Here is a 25703-nt window from a genome sequence, read left to right as displayed (position 1 = left end):
TTGCATGTATTTAGTGTGTTTTGGTTTATACAAACAAAACTATAAAATAAACATCTACATGACTGATGACACAATTACTTTTTCTTTTTATTTCAAACCTCACAGCATTCAATTTTTAGTTTCAAGAACAATAAATAATAATGAAAAAGGAGGGATTAACTTATAATAGAATAGACTTATGAGATTCATTATCTGGATAAATAGCTTGAGATAATAATCAAGATGAATCAAGTGCATACGTACATATAGGACTGAAATTAATGATCTTGATGAAGCTCATGTTTATAATGGTATGAATCATTAAAGCAAAATCAAAAACCTGGTATTAGGGTTTATATATGAGACGTGAATCACGCAATGCCGGTGACAAGGCGGCCCGTTCTAGTGTCATTGAACCTATAAATATTTTAACTCTAGTATTAAGGTTATCCATAAATTACATGGATGGCTAGCGTAATTTAAAATTTCAATCATTTCTAACTTGTTGAAGTAGTCATTTTATCTCTTTGTTTAAATTTTAAAGAATTAAAAATATAATTAAAAAGAAAAGTTATTTCCCGATCACTGTATACGTGAAACCTCCTTGTCAATAGGCAACAATTCCTTTGTCGGACCCCGTTGTAGAACTTGAGCAACGATCATTACCATCTTTGATAGTTCGGCTAATGACATACATGTACTCATAGTTATAGAATCAAGGGTTGATACAATTGGTGAGATTTGATAGGGTGAAACCCTTCTGTTAATACAACACCAATGTACAAGTAATTCAAGTAGCTTTGGTGGGACGTGGTTTGAAATCACAAGCTAGCAATTTAACATATTGTGTAGTACCACATGGAGACACGGTTGGAAGGTTGGTCCTTTTAGCAATTATCATTGTGTTAAATGATTAGCAATGCACGTATTTTGGTTTTTATTCCTTCGTGTAATCGCGCTCTCGGGTTTCAAATACTTATACTTCATTCATGAATGTGACATTCGTCATTTTCAGTTTAATCGTATTTGCATTTGTATTGGAAACCCGTTTTGGTTTTTCGGATCCTTCGTTATTAATAAAATGTTGGTTTTATGTTCATTATGTTACACAAATGCTGGATCAAAAAAACATTCTTTACGGTACCTTAAAACACCATTTTATGGCTAAAAACGACTTAAAACGAACTTCAGGGACCCAAATCGACAAACAACCAAAGCTGAAGACCAAACCCGCTCCCCATGGGCGCCGCGCTGCGCGGCCATCAAGGCCCTGGTGGTCACGCAACGCCACCAACCCCCTGCAGACACACCAGCTCGTTTTGTTTGTATTTGTATCTTGTTTGACCTTTTAAATCAATGAAAATGCATGAATTCTCTTGAAAGTAACATTATGGTTAAACCCTTACTCTTTCCCTATATAAAGAAGACCAATGCATCCATTCTTGGTTGCTCATTCACCTCAAAACTCTCTCAATCTAGGTTCTTAGTATTCACCTTTTAAACTCTTGATAGTTTGACTTCTCAAGGTCAAACTAATGCTAATATTTGATTCTAACTAATTCTTGTTAATTAAAGCTTGTTATTATAGTTTGTATAAAATATATTCCCCTTGTTTTCTTGGCTTTCCCTTCTACGGGCATTGTCGGTTTAGAGTGTATTGTTAGGCAAGGCTACATGGAGGACTATGATAGTCCTTGTTAAACACTTTAATTTATGTAAGCTTATTAATGTTGTTTAGTTTCTAATTATTTTAGTTTTCAAATCATTTTAATGAGTTCTGTGGTATTGGGTATGTGGTAACCATCCTCGGTTTCATTCCGAGTCAAGGACCGAACCAAAACCGAACTCTTGTTTAAGTGCTTTATTATTAACATGTTGTATGTAAGACTTGAGTATTATCATTTCTAAGTTTATTCTAATAAGTTCTATGGTATTGGGTATGTGGTAACCATCCTCGGTCTTATTTCGAGTCAAGGACCGAACCAAGACCGAACTAAACCGAGCTCACTCGCTTAAGACACACTAGTTGTGTTTTGGACCACCGAATCTCATATTTTTCCTTAAAACTATATTATAAACTAATTTTAATTGTTTTCTCAAAATACTTGGTATGTCGGATCCAACTTGATCTTATAACAAGTTTGGACCGACAAGGTCAAACACTCGCTTAACGGACGTGAAGGTTCTTCTTAATAAAACTACACACTTGCTTAAGTTTCTTTTGATTTTGTTGAGTTATCTCATAACATTTATCACTTTGGAATCTCGGCTTCAGGCTTGGTCAGTTATCAAGACTCGAACCGACCAATCCGAACACTGGTAAAATCTCGTTTTGGCATCTATCTAACAAAGGGTCTTGCAATATCGCAAATATACCCAAATAATTACTTAACAAAGGTTAAGTAAAACTAATGAATAGAATACCGAAACCCGATTCGAGTAAACTTACTTTTCAAAAACCATTACTTTAATTTCTTATGTATTTACACTTTAACCCTCAAACTTTAATTATTTATTTAACTTCTCATGTTATTTTACTTTAAAGCTTTTAAGACCATATACTAACTCAAGACCCTCTTAATCTAAGTCTTGCTCGTTGAACCTACCTTTCCGTTTTATCGCAAACTAATCCTTCAAGTTACTTATTTCATGTGAGTACATTTCATCCTCCGTTTTCATTTTTATACATTGGGAGTAACATGCATACCTATTCAAAATAACAATGATTTATGATACTAGATCCTCAAACCCCAAACTCTAGGTATATGATACTTTGAATATTTTCCCGATTGTGTGTTATATGTCTCATATGTTTTACGTGCACAAGTGTTTATTTTTGTTGTTGTTGAGCCTCAATAAGTATGATCATACACACCCCTAACTACTTTAGCCTTGCGCTAGTAGTATAAGGTCTCATTATCCGAGTATGTTAGTTGTTACCAATTAGAAATGATCCTCATTTATTTATGATTTATATACCACAATTGTTACTTTTATTTATAGTGTCATATACGAGTTGTGGATTTTGCCTCATATTATATATACTCAAAACTATGAAATTGCTCACCAACATTCGTGTTGACAAAATATATTTTATGCATTGTTACAGGTTTGATTATTGGTTGATCGAAATTTGAAGACACTATCTTATTTTGAGACCGTTTAGGTTATTAGAAGAATGAACAATTTAATTATTGCATTTGGTGTTATTTTGTATGAGCAAGTTGTGTTACTTTGATGATTAAATGAAATGAATGAGTTGTTTAAATATTGTCACTTTAATAGTGTCTTGTGTTCTTGAGCAATCCGTTGTATCCCGGCATGTTCCGCCATCTTTGGTCGGGGTGTGACAATGAACAAGTCGGACATTAGAATTCAATAGGCTAATGGTGACGATAGAAAACACTCTTTGATTGGTTCAAAACTCACTTGTAGGTAATTTAGTAGGACATATGATGCATAAGCACATTTTTTGAAAATATGACATCCTGGATATTTCTCTAACCATTTGAATGATAAACGATGCTATCATGAGTGATTTGTGTACAAAATTGAACATGTGGTAAAACCAAAAAGCAAGAACAGAAGAACAGTCTGCAACCCTCTCATGTCATTATCTTGAATCAATATACCGTGCATGCTATTTGTTTTACAATTATTCGTGTTTCTATACTTATAATTAAACTAGAATTTTACCCGGCGCAATGCGCCGGACAGTTGGTTGGTATAACCCGAGCGTTATGATGGAAAGTCAACGCGAATTCGATCAGTATCGGTTACGGTCGTTATGGTATAAACAACGTTGAAAATCCAACCGTTAAAACCACAAAATATAAATTTGTCAAAATTAATATATAAAAAACAATATATTTAAAACGATGTTTATTCGGTCGGTAAAACACAAGCATTGCGGTCCCCGGTGTTGCGGGGGGTAGGTTGGTAAAACCCATGCGCTGGAAAATCAGAGCGTTACGACTGAAAGTCGATGCGAATTTGGTCAGTTTCAATTACGGTATAACCAGCGTTTGTAAAACCCAATCGTTAAAATCCAAAAAAATAAATTCGTCACATTAATAAATAAGAAATCTATATATTTAAAACAATGTTTATTCGGTCAGTAAACCCAAGCGTTGCAGTCCCCAGTGTTGTGTCAGTGAGTCGGTAAAACCCAGACGTTGTCGGTGCCGCGCATTGCGGCGGTAAGGAGACACGAATTCGGTGGTTTTGGATACGTTTGATATGGTACCAGGACTAAATAAATAAATAAAACCCCAACGTTGGTAAAAACCGAGTGTTGTCAGTTCGAGCATTGTGGTGGTAAATCGGTAAAACTTGGGCGTTGGTAATACCTGAGCATTGTCGGGCCTGGATATTATGGCGGTAAGTCTACGCAATTTCGGTCGATTTTTAATATGTTCGTTAGGATATCAGACTAAAATCAAAAAAAGAAAAAAAAATTGGTCTGGCCAATGATGCGGTGCCACTTGGACCAATGGATGGCCAAGCGGCACCAAACTTCACAATTATATATAGTAATTAGGGATGAACTCTGTACCATACCGGTACTGATATCGAAAATCTTGATCCCGATTTTCCCAAAATCTTGATACCGAAACCAAAAATGCTCAGTGCGGTACCGGAATGAATCCTGAATCTCCCAAAACTTGGTACCGACAGGACTGTTCAAAAAGCTCGCTGCTCGCTCGATAAAAACTCGAATAAAAGTTGCTAAAAAACTTGATTTAACCAAACCGACCAGACTCATTTTTGTAACCAATCCGACCAGACTCATTTTTGTAACCAATCCAATCCCGACCCAAGCTTGGCTCGGCTCGATCTTAGGCTCATTTAACTTCAAGATCGAGCTGAAGCCAACCCAAGTTGCCTCGTTTAGTTTCAAACTCGATCTTAAACCCACCCTGACTCGAGTCGTGAACAACCCTACAACAAAATGCTCATTTCAATACCGATATCCATCCTAATCCCTAATCCCTAATGTTTATGTTAGTTAATTTAGCAAAATGGTGTTAAATTGTTAATCCTCCTCTCAAATACTAATCATTGTGTAATGTAATGTACCCTATGAAACCCACAAACATACATACACACACACACATCCATCCTTTTCAAGAAGAAGATGGAGAACATGAATTACGCCGAGGAGCTTGTGCGAGAGTTCCTCTTCTTCCGAGGTTTCACTTCCACCTTACAATCCTTCGACAGAGAACTATCCACCGACATCGCTTCCAATTTCCACAAAGACAGAATCTTTGACCTTATTTTCTCTCTTTACATCCCTAAATTCCAGCCCCACAATCTCATTTCCATCCTCACTTTCTTCAAGCAGTGTTTCTCTTCGTCGGAAACACTGCTGATCTCCACGCTCTCCAAGCTAGAGATCTCGATTCTCCGGTATTACATCGTGAACGCTGTCAAGTCTGGGCGGAATGATAAGGTTGTTGAGTTTTTTAAAGCTTATGGGGATGATTTGATGCAGAAAGATCAAGATTGGATGTCGTGGTTTGGTGGGTTTTTGTTCTTTTTATGTTTTTTGCAATACCCTGTTTTCAATTTCTGAAATTGTGATTGATGATCAACATGATTAGGGGTGGGTGTTCTCCGGGTTTCGGGTTTTTGACTAGGAAAAAGTGACCCGATAACTGAACCATATAAAGTTTGGGTTGATTGGCTTCGGGTTAGTTTGGCCGGCTTGTTTCGGTTTTCGGGTTTATATGTAAAATGAAAAAAAATTGTTTTTTTTTCACTAAATATTACTTTAATCATGCTACTAGAAAAGCATAATCAAATGTCCGAAAACCGAATGTTCAAATGTCCCAAAACTTAATATTCCAAATATCTAAGACTCGAAACGAAAACACATTTATAAAAAAAGACAGTAAATGTTCGGGTTTTTTTTGGGGTTTCAGGTTTTTCGGGTCTGGTTGTTTGGGATTTTTGTTTGGTTTTGGTTGGTTGGGTTCGGGTTTTTTTTAAGGTTTTCCCTAATTTGGGTTGGGTTTCGGATAAAAATGGCACCCCTAATTGTGATTGATTTTAACTTTTGTGCAGCGATTCCGTATATAAAGAACCCTAATTTGGATCCTCTGTTTCGGGTATACTTTTCGAAGGAGTGGTTCGATGCTTTAAATCTTTCTGTTAGGAATTTCTTGAGTGAAGTCTTTAATGGAACTCATATCCTTGAAAAATGTTTAGTTCAATTTGTAGCATATTGTGGTGATATGGATATGGTTTATTATTTTGATGATGAATGTTATATCCTTAATTAATCCACGCATTCCCGCGTTATTGAAAATCAGTTCGGAGAAGCATACGATTAACCATCTTAAAAATGATATCAAGCATCTTAATACTAGATTGTCACAGCTTCAAGCTTTGTTGGAGGAGAAGGAGGCTCAGTTATGTCAGTTTAAAAGGTTAAAACTTTTTTCTTGACACGTTGACCATCTGTTTGACTCAAAGTTTTGATTTTGTACTGATTGAATGTTTTGATTACAGTAATGCTTCAATCGCTCGCCAAGTAAGCATTGGTGGTAATAGTGAGTCTGGGTGCTCTACAGATAAAGAACCGACTGCTTCGTTCAGTCAACCGAATTCGTCTGTGAGGCGGTCTTCGGGTAAGGATATTATTCCACCCGAGGGTCAAGATGCGAGCTGTTTAACGGCCAATGATGAACTTCAGCAAGAAGAAGATTTCCCAGAAGTAAAAGTAGATTTCCAGGTGTGATTAGCTTCGTTATGTTTCAAACGTTATATATATAAAATGTCTTTGGTCTTATTATTTGGGAAATCATGTTTTGCAGGAGACTTTCTTGGGCCACACGAGCCCAATTAGTTGTTGCAGGTTTTCTACATCCGGGGATAATATTGCAAGTGCTTCTGTGGATGGCACTGTCAGGTAATTCTTTTAAAATAGTAATTGATGTTCATCTGTCTTATAAACGCGAAGTATTGTTTTTCGTTTCTAATGATTTTATACATATTGATAAAAGGATATGGACATATGACTCATCAACTTCAGCATCAAGAAACGCAACCATTTATTGTGGGGCTGAGATCATGTCACTTGAATGGGACTGCAAATCTGACCGATTGGTATACTAATTTAACCCCTCATCTTTGAAAAATCATGTTCGGTTAAACGGTTATAATTGAAGTGCTAGTTTGTCCCGTTTTAATATAAACATATCTGCCACATTTTCTAAGAAGAACTATTATCAAAACGCCAAAAGTTAAAGATTGAATGTAAATTTACTGTTTTTTTTTGAGGTTGTGAATGTTGGAAAATGGGAAGTAATGGTCCTCATTTGATTGTCTATTTTGACAAAGCTTCTGATAGGCACTGCCGATGGTGGTATCAAAGCATGGAATGTTGATGCAAAGAGAGTCGTTTGTGATCTCAGCACAACCTCTGCATTTCCAAGGTTTTAACATTTTTTCTTATTATTATCATTTCGTGCAAAGATTTTATTGCTTAATATTTGTATATTTTTTTTTTCCTGTTGCAGTGTTGTGGACCTAAAATGCAGCCCCGTGGAACCTATATTTGTGTCTGCTGCAGCATCAAGAGGGTACTTTTCATATTATCCAAAAAGTTTCTTTAGCAGGACCACCTTTTTCATATTATATAGATAAATTGGGATTCGCATCATTAACTGCTAGTATTTTGTTTTGAAAAAAGTTTTTTTTCTATGCAGGAACGGCACAAGTTATATAGATAAATTGGGATTCGCATCATTAACTGTGTGGAATATGAGAACATGGAAGCCAATGGTATGTGCTTGTGAAACATTTCATCTAATAATGATAATAAACTCCAACACATGCAAAATTGAAATTATTAACCTATAAGTCTTACTTTTTGAATTTATTGAAGGCAGTCCTTCCTCTTGGGAAAGATCCACCTGCAATTACATCAATTTGCTTTAATCACAATGGGAAGATATTAGCAGCTGCAGCTACTGATGGAATGATTCACATGTTTGATATGTCAGCAGGCCTGCAAATCACGGGCTGGCCGGCCCATGACTCTGCAATCAGCTCTGTTCTTTTCGGGCCTGATGAAACCAGCATTTTTACCTTAGGCGTAGATGGAAAGGCGAGTTCTTCAATCTTCACCATGCATTAACCACTTTTGACCTTTTTATCTTACAAAATGGATTTCGGTTACCGTTATTTCAGGTATTTGAGTGGAGCTTGCAAAATCAGGGCAAGGTTCTCTGGTCAAGAAATTGCCATAGGTATTTGCGTTTTCTGGATCATTAGTTATATGTAAATTATTAATCTTGAGTGTGATATTGGTCCATCATGTAGGTTCTGTAATCCCGAGAATTCTCAACAGTATAGACATGAAATGGTGTTAGATGCAAATGGTAAACGACTTCTGGTGACATCTGGTTCAGTCAGAGCACCAATATATCAGGTCAGTTAATAGTTAATAATTGAACTTGTGCATTTGTACCAAATACGGCAACCATGTAATTTTCGGTTTATCATTTATTGATAATTTTGGGTGTGATCAGGTTCAAGATAATACTAATGGAATGAAAACACTTGCTCATAGTGCAGCCATATCAACTGTAGATTGGCACCCGACCCTGCCCATCTTCTTGACCGGATCAGTTGATAACTCAGTTCGGGTCACATCCATCTTATGACGGGCTTCATTTTGTTGAATCTGGTTTCCTTGAGGTGTTTTGTGTGCTTAGTTTCTTATAGAAAAAGTTTTGTTTCTTCTCAATATAGAGGTTATCATTTTCTTTTGGCGGTTGATGGTTCAATTGATTAAAGATGAAGTGGTTTGTTAGAGGTTGTATGGTTTATAGGTACATGATGTGTAGTATTAAACAACCTATGGGATTATACATTGTTTGGTTTGTGGTGAAGTGGATATAGTGTGTGATGGGTTTATTAGACTCATCAAAGTCTATTGTTTGTGTAATTCTTTTAATTTTTTTTAGAAATTTTGATTTTATTAAAAGAAGTCATACTTATGTTTTCTTTGGTTTTTTAATTTCATTAAAAGAGGTCACAAAACTATTAATTCCTATTGAAATGGTATCTTGCATGCTTGATCCTTATTATGCTTGGATATGGTTTTCTGTGATCATTTAATACAATTATTTTGTGATATTTTTAGTCACTTGATGTGCTACAACCTTTGAATATGTTGTCTGGTTTCAACCAAGACATGATTGAAAGGTAGTACTTACTTTCAAACGTGTGATCACCATTGGATAGGTTCTAAAGAATCGTGAAAACGCGAGGGACGGATTACTCTGACTTAGGTATAATAAGCACTTCATTACAACATTAAAAATCATCAGTGTCGGTGTGATTCTACAAAACTTGGCCAATTTGAAATTTTGAAAGAACTTATTGTCATCCTCTTTCATATATGAATTCATTTGATATAGAAGGGAAGAATATTCTCGTCTGATTAATCAGTTTTTCAAAAGATCTATCACATTATGCTTTGATTTCATTTGATTTCTTTAACCATTGATAAGAATTCAAAAGTCAAAAAAAATTTGCTTAGGTGCATGGAATTGGCTACGCATTTTATTCGAACAAATATAGAATCAAAATGTTCGAACAAATATAGAACCAAAATGGATGGTTTTGTTTATGATTTGATAAGATATGTATGGGTCCGTTGAGGGTAAATTGAGCAGCCCTTTGGTGCATAATTCCAATCAATGTCAAAAAGGATGTCAAGTCATACAACCAACTCAATAGACTTTTTTAATGTTTGTTGGTGTTGGTGACCAAACAAGAAACAATGGTTGAAATTTCAAAATTAACGACCATCCTTGTAATTAACACCAAAGCTAATCTTTTCTTTTTTAATTGCTTTTATTTAGATACTAACTTAATTATTTTACTAATTCTACGTATAACTTAGCAATTTCAAGTCAATGATAATAATAATATTTTAACAATTGAACCATTAATGTTGTTATATAACAATTATATACATTTATAATTTTTTTTATCTATGAAAACTAATGTGTTACATCAGTACTCTGTATTATATATAGTAATTATTATAGAACTAAGATTATAGATAAACTCATAAAAGTAATACCTTTTATATACAAACTGATATTTTAGAATAACCAAGATTTTTTATTCTATACAAAAACATATATTTATAACTAGGTCTAGTTAATAAATGATGTTATATAACCCATTATATAAAAGGAGGAAAATTAATATACACATTAAAGTAATGTGTTAACTTTAAGAATCAAGTAATGTAATTATATTTACAAGTAGTGTAATTATGTAATTACAACGTAGTGTAATTATAATTACACTACACTATAATTACACTATGGTGTTTATATAATTACAATGTTGTTTGGATCTCATAGTTAGCACGTTAATTTAATTTGTATTTGATCCAAACCCTATATAAAATAATAAATTTATATATTATACATAAATTTAGTTTTATTAATTATTCTATCATTTAATTTATAATATAAACTAATAAAAAAATTAGTCAATAAACGATTCAAGCTCGAGTTTGGAAAAATGAATATAAGATATACAACTCTAAAATGAGCAGAGCTTAGACTTGACTCGTTTACACACCTAAGTGTGGTTTTGAAAAGAGAAAAAAAATTGAAATTATATCCGACCATCCAATCCGAATAGTAGCCAGCCGTTCAAATAAACACAAACCAGTTACGTGTCCGACTTTCAGTCTAATCTTAATAAAAAAAAATTTGAGATCTCATCATACATCTAGGCACTTTTTAATAAACAAAAAAAAAATACTCATCAAACAACACAAAAGTGTGTAAAACAAGATCCGGTAATTATGACATAATAACAAGTCACCACATGATTATTATTTAAATAATAATAATTTGTCCAAAGCATCAATCAAAACAATTATCACAACCTCCCAATTGTAAACAACCCCAAGATAAGATTCTTTTCTTTTTAATCACAAACAAATCAAATCATTTGATTAATTCTTGTTACTTCTAATCTAATCTAGACCACCACCACTACACTAGACTACTACCAACTGATAAACAGATCGTTACTTGTCACCACACTTGACTTATAATTATTATTTTCTATCTATAAACAAACATACAAACCACCATTGTTTCTGTCTTTTAGATCTAACCAACCCAACTCACACTCACATTATGAGAGATCCGGTCACCAACAACAACAACCACAGCAGCAGCAGCGCCTCCTCATCGCCGCCACCACCGCCGCCACAAGCTCTGCTTGAACGACTCAAAGATTATGGCCAAGAAGACGCCTTTGCCTTCTGGGATCAACTCTCTGCTGACCAACAAAACTTCCTTCTTCAAGAAATTGAGGTAAAGTTTCAATCTTGATGATTAAATCCTGTTAATTGTTTAGTTTTTTTAATGAATTCTTGGAATTATCGGATTGCTAAATTAGGAAAGAATGTGGCATTGGTTTTGTCATTTGTGAAATGATTGTAATGTGGGTTTGTGTGGTTGATGTTTTGCCAGAGTTTGGATCTTCCTAGGATTGATCGGATGATTCGATGCTCGTTTCAGTCACACGGTTAGTTTCGTTATCTGTTTATGTGTTGGTAAGGTGTGTTTATGATTTTAGTTAGGGGTATTCTTCGGTTTTCGGATTCAGGTTAATTCGGGTCGGGTTGTTCGGTTTTTGGGGTTAGATGTAAAATGAAAAAAAAAATGTGTTTTTTTTACAAAATGTTATCAAAATTCATCATGCTGCTAAAAAAATATCATCAATATTCAAACATCATTTGACATTATGATAATATGATATGGCAACGCCCTGCTTGCGGTGTACGCATATAATGTATATATGTGTGAACCCTCGGGTGGGCAAAAGTAAAATTGCACTAATTTTGACGTTATTTTACTAATCTCGTGAAAATAACGTTAAAAGTGGCGGAAGGTTAATCAGGCATCATGTGGTGGCGTTGATAGCCGAAAGACAAGGGCACATGCACCGATCAGCCGGTGTCCCGATGATTGAGTGCTATGTGCCTTATGTCCAAGGCTTGATGCAAAACTACTATCGAGCCGGGGGTCTCACCGGAAGCAGCCTCTCTATCCCTATGGGATAGAGGTAAGGCTGTCTACATCTTACCCTCCTCAGACCCTACCATAGCATTGCTATTGGTGGGATATACTGAGTACGATGATGATGATGATGATGATGATAATATGATATGGCAATCTTCAAAAATCAAAAGCCACAAAATAAACGATAGTCCTACAACTTAATATTCCAAATACCAAAGACAATAAATGTTCGGTCTTTTTTTTCCGGGTGGTTCGGGTTTTTTGCTGGGAAAAAGTGACCTGATAATCGACCCTTTTTAAGGTTCGGTTTTCGGGTAAAATTGACAGCCCTAAATTATTAATAATTAATTATGTGAGTGATGATGATTCAGGGCTACTGCCTGCTGCAATCGAGCCAGTGCCAGAAAATTTTGTGTCAACTGTAGAAGACAGAAAACTTGAGGATAGAGAAAAATGGTGGAAAATGGGATTGAAAGCTATTTCAGATGGGAAATTAGCGGTGCTGCTTTTATCTGGTGGACAGGTATATATTTATTTCACTTTTTTTTTATTATTATGATTCATGATTATGTTGATTTGGGTGCTTTAGATCATAATAAGTTTGTATGATCAGATTTTATTTGAATGTAAAAAGATAGATAACAATAATAATATGATGTTTCCTATTGCCTTTTGGCTTCTATAGATGCCCACTAATGACAACTTGATAATAGCATATTAAAGTTGGTATGCTTTAAATAAAGTCAAAAGTTTGATTAGTTTTATTTATGACTTTTATCGAAAATTAGTAAGCACTTGAAATGAATTAGAAGATGATTTTATAGACAAAAAAGGCACTTTAACAAACATAAAAGGTCATTTTTCTTTAAGAACATTATTGCACTAGACCCTTCAATTTTGGAAATTTGTATATACATTATTAACATTATTGCTTATGATAAAATTTCAAATGTTAGGGGACACGGCTTGGAAGTTCTGCACCAAAAGGATGCTTCAGTAAGTTTTTGACATCTGATTCATGTTATCTTAATTAATCAAATAATATTTAGTTACACATTGGATGATTAATTCCATTATTTTTGTTCACTCTAGATATTGGTCTTCCATCTGGAAAATCACTTTTCCAACTTCAAGCCGAGCGAATTCTCTGCCTGCAGAGGTTAGCAGCTCAATCGTTGGACGGGGGTGAGTTTAATCATATAATTTTTATTAAAAAGTTTATTCCTTTTGATGATGTCATAATCTCTCTTTTGTTTAATTTATCCAGGTTCTTGTAATGTTACACCAATACATTGGTACATAATGACCAGCCCGTTTACCGACAAACCCACACGCGATTTCTTTAAAAGTCACAAGTATTTCGGTCTTGAAACTGATCAGGTAAGCTAAACGTATAATTTTATTTTTCCAATTTTTTTAAAAACTATTAAGCATATATCTTTACTTACTTTGTAACCTATTTGATTCAGGTCACATTTTTCTCACAAGGCACCATACCGTGTGTTTCAAAAGACGGTAGATTTATCATGGAAACTCCATTCCAGGTGGCAAAAGCTCCCGACGGGAACGGAGGCGTTTATTCTGGTATATAACAAACTTTAAACAATACAAACACATCCAACTATTATCCGATTATATAAACTCAAAATTCAATTATTCAGCATTAAAGTATTCGAGATTATTAGAAGATATGTCAACTCGAGGGGTCAAATATTTGGACTGTTATGGAGTCGACAACGCTTTGGTTCGTGTCGGTGATCCAACTTTCTTGGGATATTTCATCGATAAGGGTGTCGCTTCAGCTGCTAAAGTAGTCCGTAAGGTAATAAAAATTAAAAAGTAAGGCTAAATTTTTTAACTTTATTGATACATGGGTTAATTACAGGCGTACCCTCAAGAAAAAGTTGGTGTATTTGTAAGGCGCGGTAAAGGCGGGCCCGTAACTGTAGTTGAATATAGTGAGTTGGATCAGTCACTTGCCAGTGAAATTAATCAGGGAACGGGCCGACTCCGTTATTGTTGGAGTAATGTATAGTCTGCCATAATCATTTTGTTTTTATATATATATTTTATTTAGTTAAAAGTATAATATTTGATTTTAATACATTTCAGGTTTGCTTGCATATGTTCACTTTGGACTTTCTGAACCAAGTTGCCAATAGTCTAGAGAAGGACAGGATGTAGTATTCAGTATTCACTTCACCTCTTTGGTTTCCAGAATTTGCATTAATTTTGTGAAATATAATACGTTCTTGGCGGAAAAAATGACAGATATCATCTCGCTGAGAAGAAAATCCTGTCGATCCATGGTCAAACGGTTGGATACAAGTTGGAACAGTTCATATTTGATGCTTTTCCATACGCACCTTCAACCGCACTTTTTGAGGTCACCTGCTATTCTTACTTTTATAAAGTTGCAAACTTAGGAAGAATGACATTATTTGTTTGTTTTATATTAGGTATTGCGAGAAGAAGAATTCGCGTCCGTGAAAAATGCAAACGGGTCAAACTTTGACACCCCCGACAGTGCACGGCTTCTGGTGCTCCGTCTGCATACACGTTGGGTGGTTGCAGCTGGCGGGTTTTTAACGCACTCGGTGCCTTTGTATTCCACCGGTAAAAAGAAAAAAACCCTTTATTATTAATAAAAAAACAATACATCCTATGTCTGACTGTTAGGATCCATTTTAATAATGTTGCAGGTGTTGAGGTTTCGCCACTTGTTTCGTACACCGGAGAAAATCTTGAACCAATTTGTCGCGGTAGAACGTTCCATGCGCCTTGTGAAATCACATTTTAGCTTCTTTCTTATTACTATTATTGTTTTTATTTTTTTTATGTTTTCGCACATTAGTTTCTTGATATAGCTACTGATTGAGATTGGTTGTGTAACACGGCTTCATTTTGTTATTATGTAATACATTATATTTGCACATTGTATTAAGATGAGCTCAACAAGAATGTGTTTATACTTTATAAAGAAGTAAGCATATATTCATAATATGTTTATAAAGAAGTAAACAACAGTCAGCTTTTGAATTACTAATGCCCATTCTTGTTCAACATCATATATTCATATCATATATTTCAACATTTTTTTCTTAACACAACTTTAAAACACAAAATCCTATATTCAAGCCGCTTCATAACTGCAACATATGCCTACAAAACTAGAGCCCCGCACGTCAAGATTCACGATGATCTAACTCCGCCTCTTCTGATGAAGCATCCTGAACTGTTGGATCCAACGGACTCTTTCCTGAGCCCGACCTCTCACTCACGCTTTCTTGTTTCGGGTCTATATCTTGGTTGACCGGTGGTGATGATGGTGGTGCATTAAGGTCTTGTTCAGTCCCAGACGGTATATGCTCTGGTGGTGGTGCCGCCTTACTACCACCGGAAGTAGAAGTGCCTTCTTTGTCATCTAGTGGTGGTTGGTGGTGGGGCCCACCATGTGAGCCGCTACTGCCGCCGCTTTTCTTCTTCTTTTTCAGGTTCTGGCGGGGATCTTCAGGTGGCAACGGGAGCAAACCGGGAGCGATAAACGGAGGAATGGTTCGCTTTTCACCTCCATATAGCAACCGAACGGACTCCGCAATTGCAGAAACAGTTGGTGGCAGTTGAGGATGTTGTGGTTGAGGTTGTGGTTGCTGAGCTGGCACATTTACTGCTTCCCGAAGCCAATGAGGCAGTTTATTATTATTATTATCCGAAGAACTACTCCCACCGACCTCATTCCTTGATCGAGACCCGCTATCAGCAAAATTTGGTAAATTCAAATTAAGAGATGCTAAACTCGCAGGTCCAAACGGGGTTGAAATAACCGGTTCGGTTGACGATTCACCAACATGAACCCGTTCAGGAATCCTCATCGGAAATGGCGGGAAACCGTCATGCTGATCTGGACCATCAAGAGCCAATTTCATATCCATAAAATGTGGCGGGAAACTTGGGGGACCTGGAGCAAGCCGACTTCTATGTAGTGCCCGTTTCATCATTCCATCAGAAATGTTTGGAAAACCCGGGGATTTGAGTGATGATTTTGAACCGTTGGATTGCTTTTGATTTTGGGTTCGGATATCCAATACCTTAACCTGTTCCTCTTCCCATCTTGCAGCCAAATCTTCCCAAGTTTTGAACCTCGAGAACTTAAGACGCGGGTCCCGCAACATGGTCTCCCAACTACCCCGACCGTGTCTCCGAACACCGATCCACAAAAAGTCAAGTTCTTCTTCTGACCAAATGTCTTGAACAAGCTTCCTTTTATTTACCGCATTACCCAATCCCGGACCAGGCCCGGTTCCTGTTCTCATCATTATGCTTTCTAGAACCTTCCGGTGGTTTTCGGGTAAAGACGAAGATGAGGGCGGGATTTGACCCGACGCTTCCGTTTCTTGTTGCGGAAACCTAAAATTTGGTAAGAATGGGACTTTTAAAAACTCTTGAAGAGGCGCACTTGATGATTCACCTCCGATTGGTCGCCCTAAAGATAGACTCGGGAAATAGTCAACTTGGTGTTGACCAAAGTTATTTAACGGGAATGGTAGCTTTGACAAAAACGACTCATCAAAGGGCAATTTGGGCAACACCATCTTTTCATGACCAGAACTCTCCGAAGCAATATGCTGCAAATTAAAGATTAGACTCAATTTTTGATGTCATAAAAATATCATACGTATTCTAGAGGATAACATACCGGATTAAATGAAGGTAGACTCATTTTGATGTCGGTTGTTCCATGTGGTTTAGCATCTACATCAGGCCCAGGCCCGGAGAAAGGGGCTAGGTTAAAAGGGAATTCAAGGCCCATCCCGTGCTTGTTTTTCTTGTTGGATTTAGAAGCGGTCCGAGATGATTCCATAAACTTAGCATTTGGAGCACATAGCCCAAGAACCGGAGGCAAGTTTCTACTTTGCACCTGAAAATGGAAATTCGGTTAGTCAAACGGTCAATCTGTTTACAATAACAATAACAATAATAATAGATAATAATATTTGAGTGATAAATCGGTTATACCTTGTTTGTCGGATTGTCTTCTTTCGACGGTTTTTCGTTAGTCGGTTGATCTGATCTCCACGTTAGACCAGATTCTTTCATAGCTTTAATCTGAGCCAGCCTTAGTTTTTGTCGGGCCCGAAGCTTAGAACTATCAAAACAACGTATTTCATTGTGTAATTGATTAATTTCCATTTTCTATAAAGAATAAATACAACAAAACGGTTTTATACTCTATATTAAAGACATGAAACTCACTACTTAGTTTTCAGAGCACGTCCAGCTGGCGTATATTCTCGTATAGGCTCGGGTTCAGGCTCTACATCACCACCATTCTGCAATGTCATAATTTCATTTCTCATTTCCTTTTCCCAATATATTTAAGTCGACTGTTTATTAAACTTTAATAAATACCTCGAGTGTCTCAATAGGACGTGGAGCATACGCTTCTCGGTATGAAATGGCTTTTCTTTGCCTTTTTCCTCGACCGAGAGCTGCTTCTTCCTCACTCTGGTATTTCTCCCATCTACAAATCCATAATCAATTAAATACAAAAAAGGTAATAAATCACAATTTATTAATGAAATTTTAAACACATAAATATAAAGAGTAAAGTGGCAAAATCGTCCCTGAGGTTTAGTCATTTTTGCGACTTTAGTCCAAATAGTTTTTTTTTGTGCAACTGGACCATTGAGGTTTCCCATTTCTTGACATTTTCGTCCAAATCGCTAACTCCATTAAATTGTACTGTTAAGTCAGGGGTAGATCCTTCTTTGTCTTTTCTCCTCCTTCTACCCTAACATCTGCACTCCTTTCCGTTTCAAAAAAAAAATAATAACACCTGAATTCCTTTCTTCTTCCAACACCTGCAACCACAAACCAAAGCCGACCATGGCCACCCCCGAAACTCGCTTTAGCAACCACCATCGCCAGATTTGAGCAACAACACCAAGCGCCACCACTTCCTCCGGCACTCAGATTTCGACGGCGGTGAACGCCTCCCTCGCAATCGTCACCAGATTGCAAGTGTATGGTTTGATTTTGGAAAATCTTTACCTATTATGACCGGGGCTAGTTTCGTGTTAATAAACAATTCCTGAATTGCATATTCTAATTTGGGGTTTCTTCTTATCGGGGGCTACCATTGAAGCAGCTCAGATCTGGGCATTTTCCAGCAACACGTCTTTTGCGTGTTTCTCCGGCGTAGCCACTCAGATTTGTTAGCCGAGAGCAACTCAATCCATGCGCATATTCAAAGTGGTGGGTGAGACCCATTTGTGTGTGGAAGGAGAGGATATAATTTTGCTACATATCGAACCTTGACTGTGGGTGATGGTGATGATCGCCGGAAAATCGAGTGGACGCGGTGGTGATTGTCTGCAAAAAGTGCTGGAAGGATAGGGGTGATGGCCTCAATCTTCTCAGATTTTTATATTATATTTTTATAATAATAATAAGAATTAAAAAAATGATTTGATAGAATTAAACCTCTCTGAGGACATGGTCCAGGATAGGAGTTCATGGAGAAGTAGAATTAAGGTTAAGGACTTTTAGGGGCCTAGATCTTACTATAGCGTAGGTATTGCTCATCTCGTTTCATGTATATATGTTACATATGTTTTACTTTATCCTTTCAATTTTTCTTCGATAATTGGCAGCTTCATATATATATATATATATATATATATTTAGGGTTTGGATCAAATACAAATGAAATTAACGTGCTAAACGTGAGAATCAAGTAGAGTAATTATGTAATTACTCTATTATGAAATTACATAATTACTCTACTTGTATATATAATTACTCTACTTGATTCTCACGTTTAGCACGATGATTTCATTTGTACGTTAACCTTCCCCTATATATATATATATATATATATATATATATATATATATATATATATATATATATATATATAGTTTTTTGTTTGTTTGCATTGTTTAGATTTGAGCTGGGGTCTCTCTGGAAGCAACCTCTCTATCCTCAAGGATAGAGGTAAAGTTTGCCTACATCTCACCCTCCTCAGACCCTACTAGTAGCTTTGCTATGGGTGGGATTTACTGGGTATGGTTGTTGTTGTTGGTTAATAATAATAATATATTGTTTTAATTTCCTTTTTTAAATAAATATATACTAACAAAGTTAGTTGGACGTAAATGACAAGAAATGGGAAATCTCAATGGCCGCCCAGTTGCACAAAATAAACTATTTGGACTAAAGTCGCGAAAATGATCAAAGTATCAAACCTTAAAGATGAATTTGGCACTTATACTTATACATGAATAAACAAACCTGACTCTAAGAAGGCGGTCCCATTCGTTTTCTTCAGCAACATTTCCTGAATTATTATTATCATCTTTCTTTTCTGAATTATTATTATCATCGTCAGTAACATCCACAAGCGCTTCACTTCCTCCTTGTTCATCAGTTGACTCATCATTCCAATCCAAAGACTAAGTAAACCAAACAACGAAAAACAATTACCAACAAAACCGTCATATCACAAATCCACATAAACCTTAAAAACGAAGGCTCATAACTAACATACCTTAACAGATCCAAGCATATCATTTTCCAAATCACCTTCACCGTTATCAGACGAAACATTTTCAAGGTTTGACCGGTCAAGCAACTTCAAAATTGCCGATTCGTCCCACACAATCGTCGAATTCCCATCTGTCAACCTATCTTGGTAGACATCACCTAACCCTCCGGTCCGCCTTTTATTCTTATGTTCAGTAGTTACACTTTCACCCACTTTATTTCCATCGTTTTCACCGTCTTTCCCCGATTGTGAAGACGAATCATTAAACAATTCTTCAGTTCCCCATCTTAAAATATCCTCAACTTCCTTTTGAGACCCCGATTTGTTCACAAAAAGCTGATCAAGCATCAATTTCTTCTTGGCCAGCTGTAAAATCCGTTCTTCAACACTAGCCCTAACCACAAGCCGGTACACAAGCAGCCTATTTGACTGACCGATTCGATGTGCACGGTTCATTGCTTGAATGTCAGCATGCGGGTTAAAATCAGAATCATATATTATAACTGTATCAGCACTTGCTAAATTGATCCCGAGCCCACACGCTCTTGTAGATAACAAAAACACAAACCGGCTTTTGTCATTATTAAAGCGTTGGATCGCCATTTGTCGATCAGCAATGGAAACCGACCCATCGACCCGCTCAAACGTTTTTGGACCAAACTCAATGTTCAAATAATCCTCAAGAATATCCAAAAGTTTAGTCATTTGTGAAAAAATCAAAACCCGGTGGCCTTCCTTTTTCAATATTTTAAGCATCGAATGCAACAAAGCCAACTTAGCAGATGCTTTAATGCGCATATCATGAAGAAATTCAACCGACCCGGCATCCGGTTCGGTCCCCGGGATCAAATACGGATGATTACAAACCTTTCTCAATTGCATAACAATGTTTAACATCGATTGTTGCGGTATACCTTTCCCGATATTCCTCAAAACCTGGTAATTTTTAGTCAACATCGCTCGATAATATTCCGCTTGAATAGATGACAACTCAACAGGAACGATCCGTTCGGTTTTCGGGGGAATATTCTGCATGGCATCTTTCTTAAGCCTACGAAGCATATGTGGGGCCACAAGTTTCTTCAACTCGTCAACCTTTTCAGCAGTCGAAAGATCATTAAACCGGTCTTCAAATGCCGACAAGGACGGAAACGAAGCGGGTTGCAAGAAATTTAACAAATTATACATTTCGCCTATGTTGTTTTGCAAGGGCGTTCCCGTCAATAACACACGATGTTGAAACGAAAACGTGTTTAGTAAACTAAAAAGCTTACTACTTGAATTCTTTAACCTGTGACCTTCATCTACCACGAGTACTTCCCACGGGATCCCACATAAATGTGATGAGTCAGCAAGAACCATTTCATATGTAGTTAAAAGAACATTAAACTTATAACTACTGGTTTTCTTATTCTTTGTATTATTCTGTGCATCGTTCGCGTGCCACTCGAATTGACGCATTAACGCACGTGCGGTTGCGCACCCGTGATACTCGACAACGTTTAAATGTGGGGCCCACACGGAAAACTCCGACATCCAATTAGGCATGGTTGAAAGAGGGACTAAAACTAAACTAGGTAAGCGAGCATTAAACTCAGAGTATAACGACGATAGAAACGCGGAAGCAGAAATCGTTTTCCCAAGCCCCATCTCATCCGCGAGAATTACATTTTTACCCCTGTACCAGCATTTCCGTAGCCAGTTTAACGCTTCGAGTTGATGTGGGAATAACGAGCCCCCTAATTCTTTTGGCTGTTCGGTAAGAGTGATGATATCACCTTTTCCTCGCGAAACCTCGTTTTTAAAATCGTCTTTTTTAACCGCTTCGGTTTCGAACCGGTTAAATAAATTAATGAGATGAGAAGACTTTTTGATCACGGGTTCGTTTATCTTTTCCCATGTGCATTCGTTATACGGTAGACCCGTCCATTTTACAAAGACTTCAGTTAACCCATCGGTTGACCGCTGAGCAATTATCCTCTGTGGTACCTTCCACCGTTCTTCACAAATATTTATCACTGTTGTTCCGTATTTATACTTGTAGTTGTCGAGTTTCCGTTTAGCAATAATCTTCAACTCAGATTCCGATACCCAAGTATTATGTAAGTTAGATTTCCCGGCCCATTTAACCAAAAACTCATACGATACCTTTTTCTTCTCATTATTCGATAAAGATTTAGAATCCGTATTGTCTCCATTCACAGTTTCTACAGTTGTTTTTGTCAAGTCATCTGATTTCAGTTCTAGCCCGTCTTTATCTCTCTCATCCGTTGACCCGTTATTAGGATCACTCGCAGGTTGATCCCTTGACCTGTCATTAGAATCACTCACGGGTTGGCCCATTGACCCGTCATTAACCACATCTTGAATATGGCAAATTGAATCCTGAGAAGGCATTTTGTCAGCTTCCGTTACAGATTCTGCAGGTTGTTTTTCAGTCACTTGTATTCGACAACCCAAAACCCGATCAACCTATAAAATACAAATATAAAATCATAAACATGCATTTTTATACGAGTATTTTGTATTCATATGCATAGCATATAAAATTATATACTACCTGTTGAATTTTGTCTGAATGTTTGACCACGTCAACTTTTTTGTCGTCTTGTGATTCAGATGAATTTGCTCCAGCTTTCATCTGTTTAGTAGCAAAATTTAGTAATAATTAGTTTTCAACTATTTTAATTTCGATTAAACACAAATTAACGTACTTCTTTAAATATTTGTACCTTATCTTTTGACATAGATTTAGTCTTTGCATGCTTAACCGACTTCCGTTTCTGTTGAGATTTACTTGTTTCACTAACTTCCAAACTAACATTATCCCGTCTTCGGTTCTTTTTCTGAATATCATCTGAAGATTTAATCTTTTTCCTTTTTTTCTCAGATTTTTCACTTGCAGAATCCTCTTTAGATAGATTTCTATCCCGCTTCTTTTTCTTTCTTATAATTTCTGTTTCTTCTAAATCCGTCTGTGATGATGAGCTTCTTTCTGGAGATCCATCCACTTTCGGGCCCACAGTCAACGGTTTCGTTTTCCTGGTTGACTTTTTTGTGTTTTTCATAACTCTAGACACCTTATCGTTTTTTTCAGATTCGTTGTTACTTCTTACCTTCTCAGTTGGAACCCTCGTCCTAGCTCGTTTTGAAGTCGATTCCAATTTGTCTATTGTGTCAACCGTTTTACTTTCAGAACAACAATTTGGACATTGCCACTTGTCACTCGGAGGTTGCTGAAAACATTAAAGAAAATTAGAAAAGTTATTAAACGTCATAAATGCACCAGCGTATACGAATAAACGGACCTTAAGCGGCGGGTCGAGGCATGCAATATGATACGTTTTTGGACATACGTCACAATGTATTAAGTCACCACCAAGATTACATACGTCACACTCATGACACGGCTGCAAAAAATTTTAAACAAATATAAATTAAAACGCGGCCCGGTAACAAGTTAACTGATTCCACAAAAGTAAAAACTCACGTCATCTCGTTTGTTTTTGGAAGGCAAACGGTCAGAAGAACCCACCGGTGTCAGATCGCTTTTGTTTCCATTGGATTTTAATGTACCGATCTTTTTTCGCTTACGTTTCAACGTCCAGTTTCCGTTTATGACGTCACTAGCTGACGATTCGTTGTTATTCATATCGGAATCTCATGCGCTCAACCATTAAACTTCAATCCTCTGTACCAAAAAACAACAACAGTAATAATAATAAAACTAATAATAACAAATTATATTAAAAATGAACTAATTTAAACCAAAATCTAAAAGAAATGGATATAAGGAAAGAATCACATTATTAAATTATTAAATAACGAACAAAAACCATATAAGCATTAACATAACTGAAGTGAAATAGGGAAAATGTAGTTTTGGTAATGTAACTAATATGAAAATTCAAAAACTATCATAAACAATGTCAGCTAAATATGGACAAATATCTTTTTCACAAAATATCAAATAATTGAAATCAAAACCACATTCTAATCTATATCAGCATGAAAACAAATAACCCACAACTTAAAACATGTAAAGAATCAATAATCACATAAAATGAAGAAGATTTCTTCAAAACCCCCAAATCCCACAAAACCCATTTGACCTAAACCAAAACCCATCAAGATTCACCCGAAATCGGATCAATTAAGCACAGAAAACAGAAATTAGAACTGACCAGAGCAGATCAAGACGATTGAAGCAGCAAGAGTTGATGGGTGTTCTAGGGTATGAACATGAACGATGCGGCAGAAAGGGGGCAAATGGAATAAATAGGAAGAGAGAGAGAAAGAGTAGGTGACACGTAATATATGTAAGATGGATAAATAATAAGAAATGAAATGAAGCACACACAGTGACATATGTGTTTGTGTGTGTGTGTTGTGAAGCGAGAATGGCTCCGTAGAAAGAGAAAAAGTGGCGAATTGGAGGGTGACACGTGGAGACATCAGGACGACTACTGTCCCCTTGTTGTTGATGTTTATGTTTCGTCTCTCTCATAAAAGACTCGTCTTTTTGAGTGTTTTTGTGGGTGTTCATGGAATGGAATACTGCTGCTGCTTCTGGGTTTTAATGATCATAAGATTTCTGCTTCTGCAGCGTTTCATTTTCATTTCTTCTTCGTTTTTATATTCCACCTGAGTGATTGATATCTTTAACTTTTGGCTTTTTTACATACACTCTTAAATTAGAGAGGTGAAGTGGAAGTTAAGTAAGAGATAAGATATAATCAGTTTTAGTAACCAAATAAGGTACAATGACCGATGGGTCCCGCAATAGCCTTATGACTTTTCTTGAGGATTGTTGTGGATTTTGCTACGTGTGAGAGGTTTCTTTTCGGTTGTGGGTTTTTTTTTTGTTGGATGGATCGGATTGCTATGTTCTATTGTTATTCGGGCGCGAGCGTGATCTATTTTGTCTGAGTGATATACTGATATCGGGTGTCGGATTTTTTACTTTACCGTTTAAAGAAAAACCAAATAAGGTGATAAATAATTTAAAAATAATAATATATACTTATGGTTGATTGAAAATTAAATATGAAATTAGTGTGGATTTGTGAAATATAGAGTTGGATTATTAAATGAATTAACAAATGAGGAAAGAAAATCTTGAAATTTGATCCGACCATATGGTCTAGTTCGTTGGTTCAAGTAGCAAATTCAAATGAAGATGGCTTAAAAGACCCGGTTAGACTGGTTACGAAAACTATAGTTTTGTGACTACGTTGCACTAGGAGGGTTGATGAGGTGCTTAAATTGAAATTTCTCGTGTGTTTAAAACCAAACGTAGTAAGCCTACGTATAAGGATTAGATTTCGTGATCAAACTCTGATGTTGTTGCTATAAGTAGAAAATAAGTATGTTTTAGATCAAGAGTAAAAAAGATTGGTATTGATTGTAAGAGAAAATGAATGTTTGCTAGTGTTTACGGGTTGAGTATATGTGCATCGTTCATGTAGTTTAATTATAAAATTTTTCAGTGTAGCGACCAAGAAGCATTGCAAAGAGCTTAATTTGAAACCACTTGTGTGTAAACGAACACTGTTAGCCTAGACATAAGGGTAAGATTTTGTGATCAAACTATGTTTTGTTCATAGAAGTAGAAAAATAAGTAACGGTGTGGTTTAAAGTAAGGTGACTAGCATTGAATGTAAGAGTAATTAAACGTTTTTTTTTAATATTTAAAGGTAGAAAGTTTTGGTGTTGATAATGCAGTTTACCCATAAATGTGTTCATTGTAGCGAACAAGAGGCTTGCCGAAGTGCTTAAATTATACTGTAACTTGTTTGTGAAACCAAGCATAGTCAGCCTAGGCTTAAGGGTTGATCTTGTGATCAAACTCTAGTATTGTTGCTGTAAGCAGAAAGTACCAGTATGATCTATAGCAAGGAGGAATCTTACTTAGGGTCAGGGTCCCCCACCCCCCACCCACCCCGGTTTTTTTGCACGGTAGTGTAAATTGACCCTTTTTTCATCCGAAAATTTGTATACGTAGTGTAAATTTACCCATTTTGGACCGAAAATTTGAGCCTAGCCCCCTAGTTTATGATTTTTATATTACATTTTGAGTCCCCCCCCCTCTCGACGAACTC

General features: G+C 36.3%; 3 protein-coding genes across 3 annotated transcripts; 2 read left to right on the top strand and 1 right to left on the bottom strand.

Moving 5' to 3' along the window:
* Positions 1 to 5075: 5075 nt before the first annotated feature.
* Positions 5076 to 9021, top strand: LOC143571102 (uncharacterized). The gene is made up of 13 exons (XM_077056611.1): positions 5076 to 5504; positions 6049 to 6171; positions 6272 to 6413; positions 6496 to 6718; positions 6801 to 6895; positions 6990 to 7092; positions 7327 to 7421; positions 7506 to 7568; positions 7695 to 7770; positions 7874 to 8095; positions 8179 to 8237; positions 8311 to 8419; positions 8520 to 9021. The coding sequence occupies exons 1-13, from the start codon at positions 5117 to 5119 to the stop codon at positions 8652 to 8654; spliced, it is 1833 nt and encodes a 610-aa protein (XP_076912726.1). The 5' UTR covers positions 5076 to 5116; the 3' UTR covers positions 8655 to 9021.
* Positions 9022 to 11129: 2108 nt separating this feature from the next.
* On the top strand, positions 11130 to 14973 carry LOC143571101 (UDP-N-acetylglucosamine diphosphorylase 1-like). Its single transcript, XM_077056610.1, has 13 exons — positions 11130 to 11345; positions 11505 to 11559; positions 12428 to 12579; positions 13013 to 13052; positions 13149 to 13241; positions 13324 to 13436; positions 13526 to 13640; positions 13718 to 13878; positions 13942 to 14085; positions 14169 to 14236; positions 14328 to 14442; positions 14516 to 14672; positions 14759 to 14973. Exons 1-13 carry the CDS (start codon positions 11166 to 11168, stop codon positions 14854 to 14856), a joined length of 1491 nt encoding a protein of 496 aa, XP_076912725.1. The 5' UTR covers positions 11130 to 11165; the 3' UTR covers positions 14857 to 14973.
* A 97-nt stretch (positions 14974 to 15070) lies between these two features.
* On the bottom strand, positions 15071 to 23258 carry LOC143571099 (protein CHROMATIN REMODELING 4-like). The gene is made up of 11 exons (XM_077056609.1): positions 23093 to 23258; positions 22911 to 23012; positions 22335 to 22838; positions 22163 to 22243; positions 19606 to 22074; positions 19350 to 19510; positions 17466 to 17577; positions 17310 to 17386; positions 17073 to 17202; positions 16753 to 16974; positions 15071 to 16681 (listed from the first exon to the last, which is right to left on the bottom strand). Exons 1-11 carry the CDS (start codon positions 23252 to 23254, stop codon positions 15242 to 15244), a joined length of 5460 nt encoding a protein of 1819 aa, XP_076912724.1. The 5' UTR covers positions 23255 to 23258; the 3' UTR covers positions 15071 to 15241.
* Positions 23259 to 25703: the final 2445 nt, after the last annotated feature.

The sequence above is a fragment of the Bidens hawaiensis genome, unplaced genomic scaffold (genome assembly GCF_021521415.1).
Source record: "Bidens hawaiensis isolate Kalapana, Puna unplaced genomic scaffold, B.hawaiensis_p1.1 tig00025194_1, whole genome shotgun sequence".
NCBI lineage: Eukaryota > Viridiplantae > Streptophyta > Magnoliopsida > Asterales > Asteraceae > Bidens > Bidens hawaiensis.
Note: the sequence above shows the minus strand (reverse complement) of the source record. Positions and strands in the feature narration are given on the sequence as shown.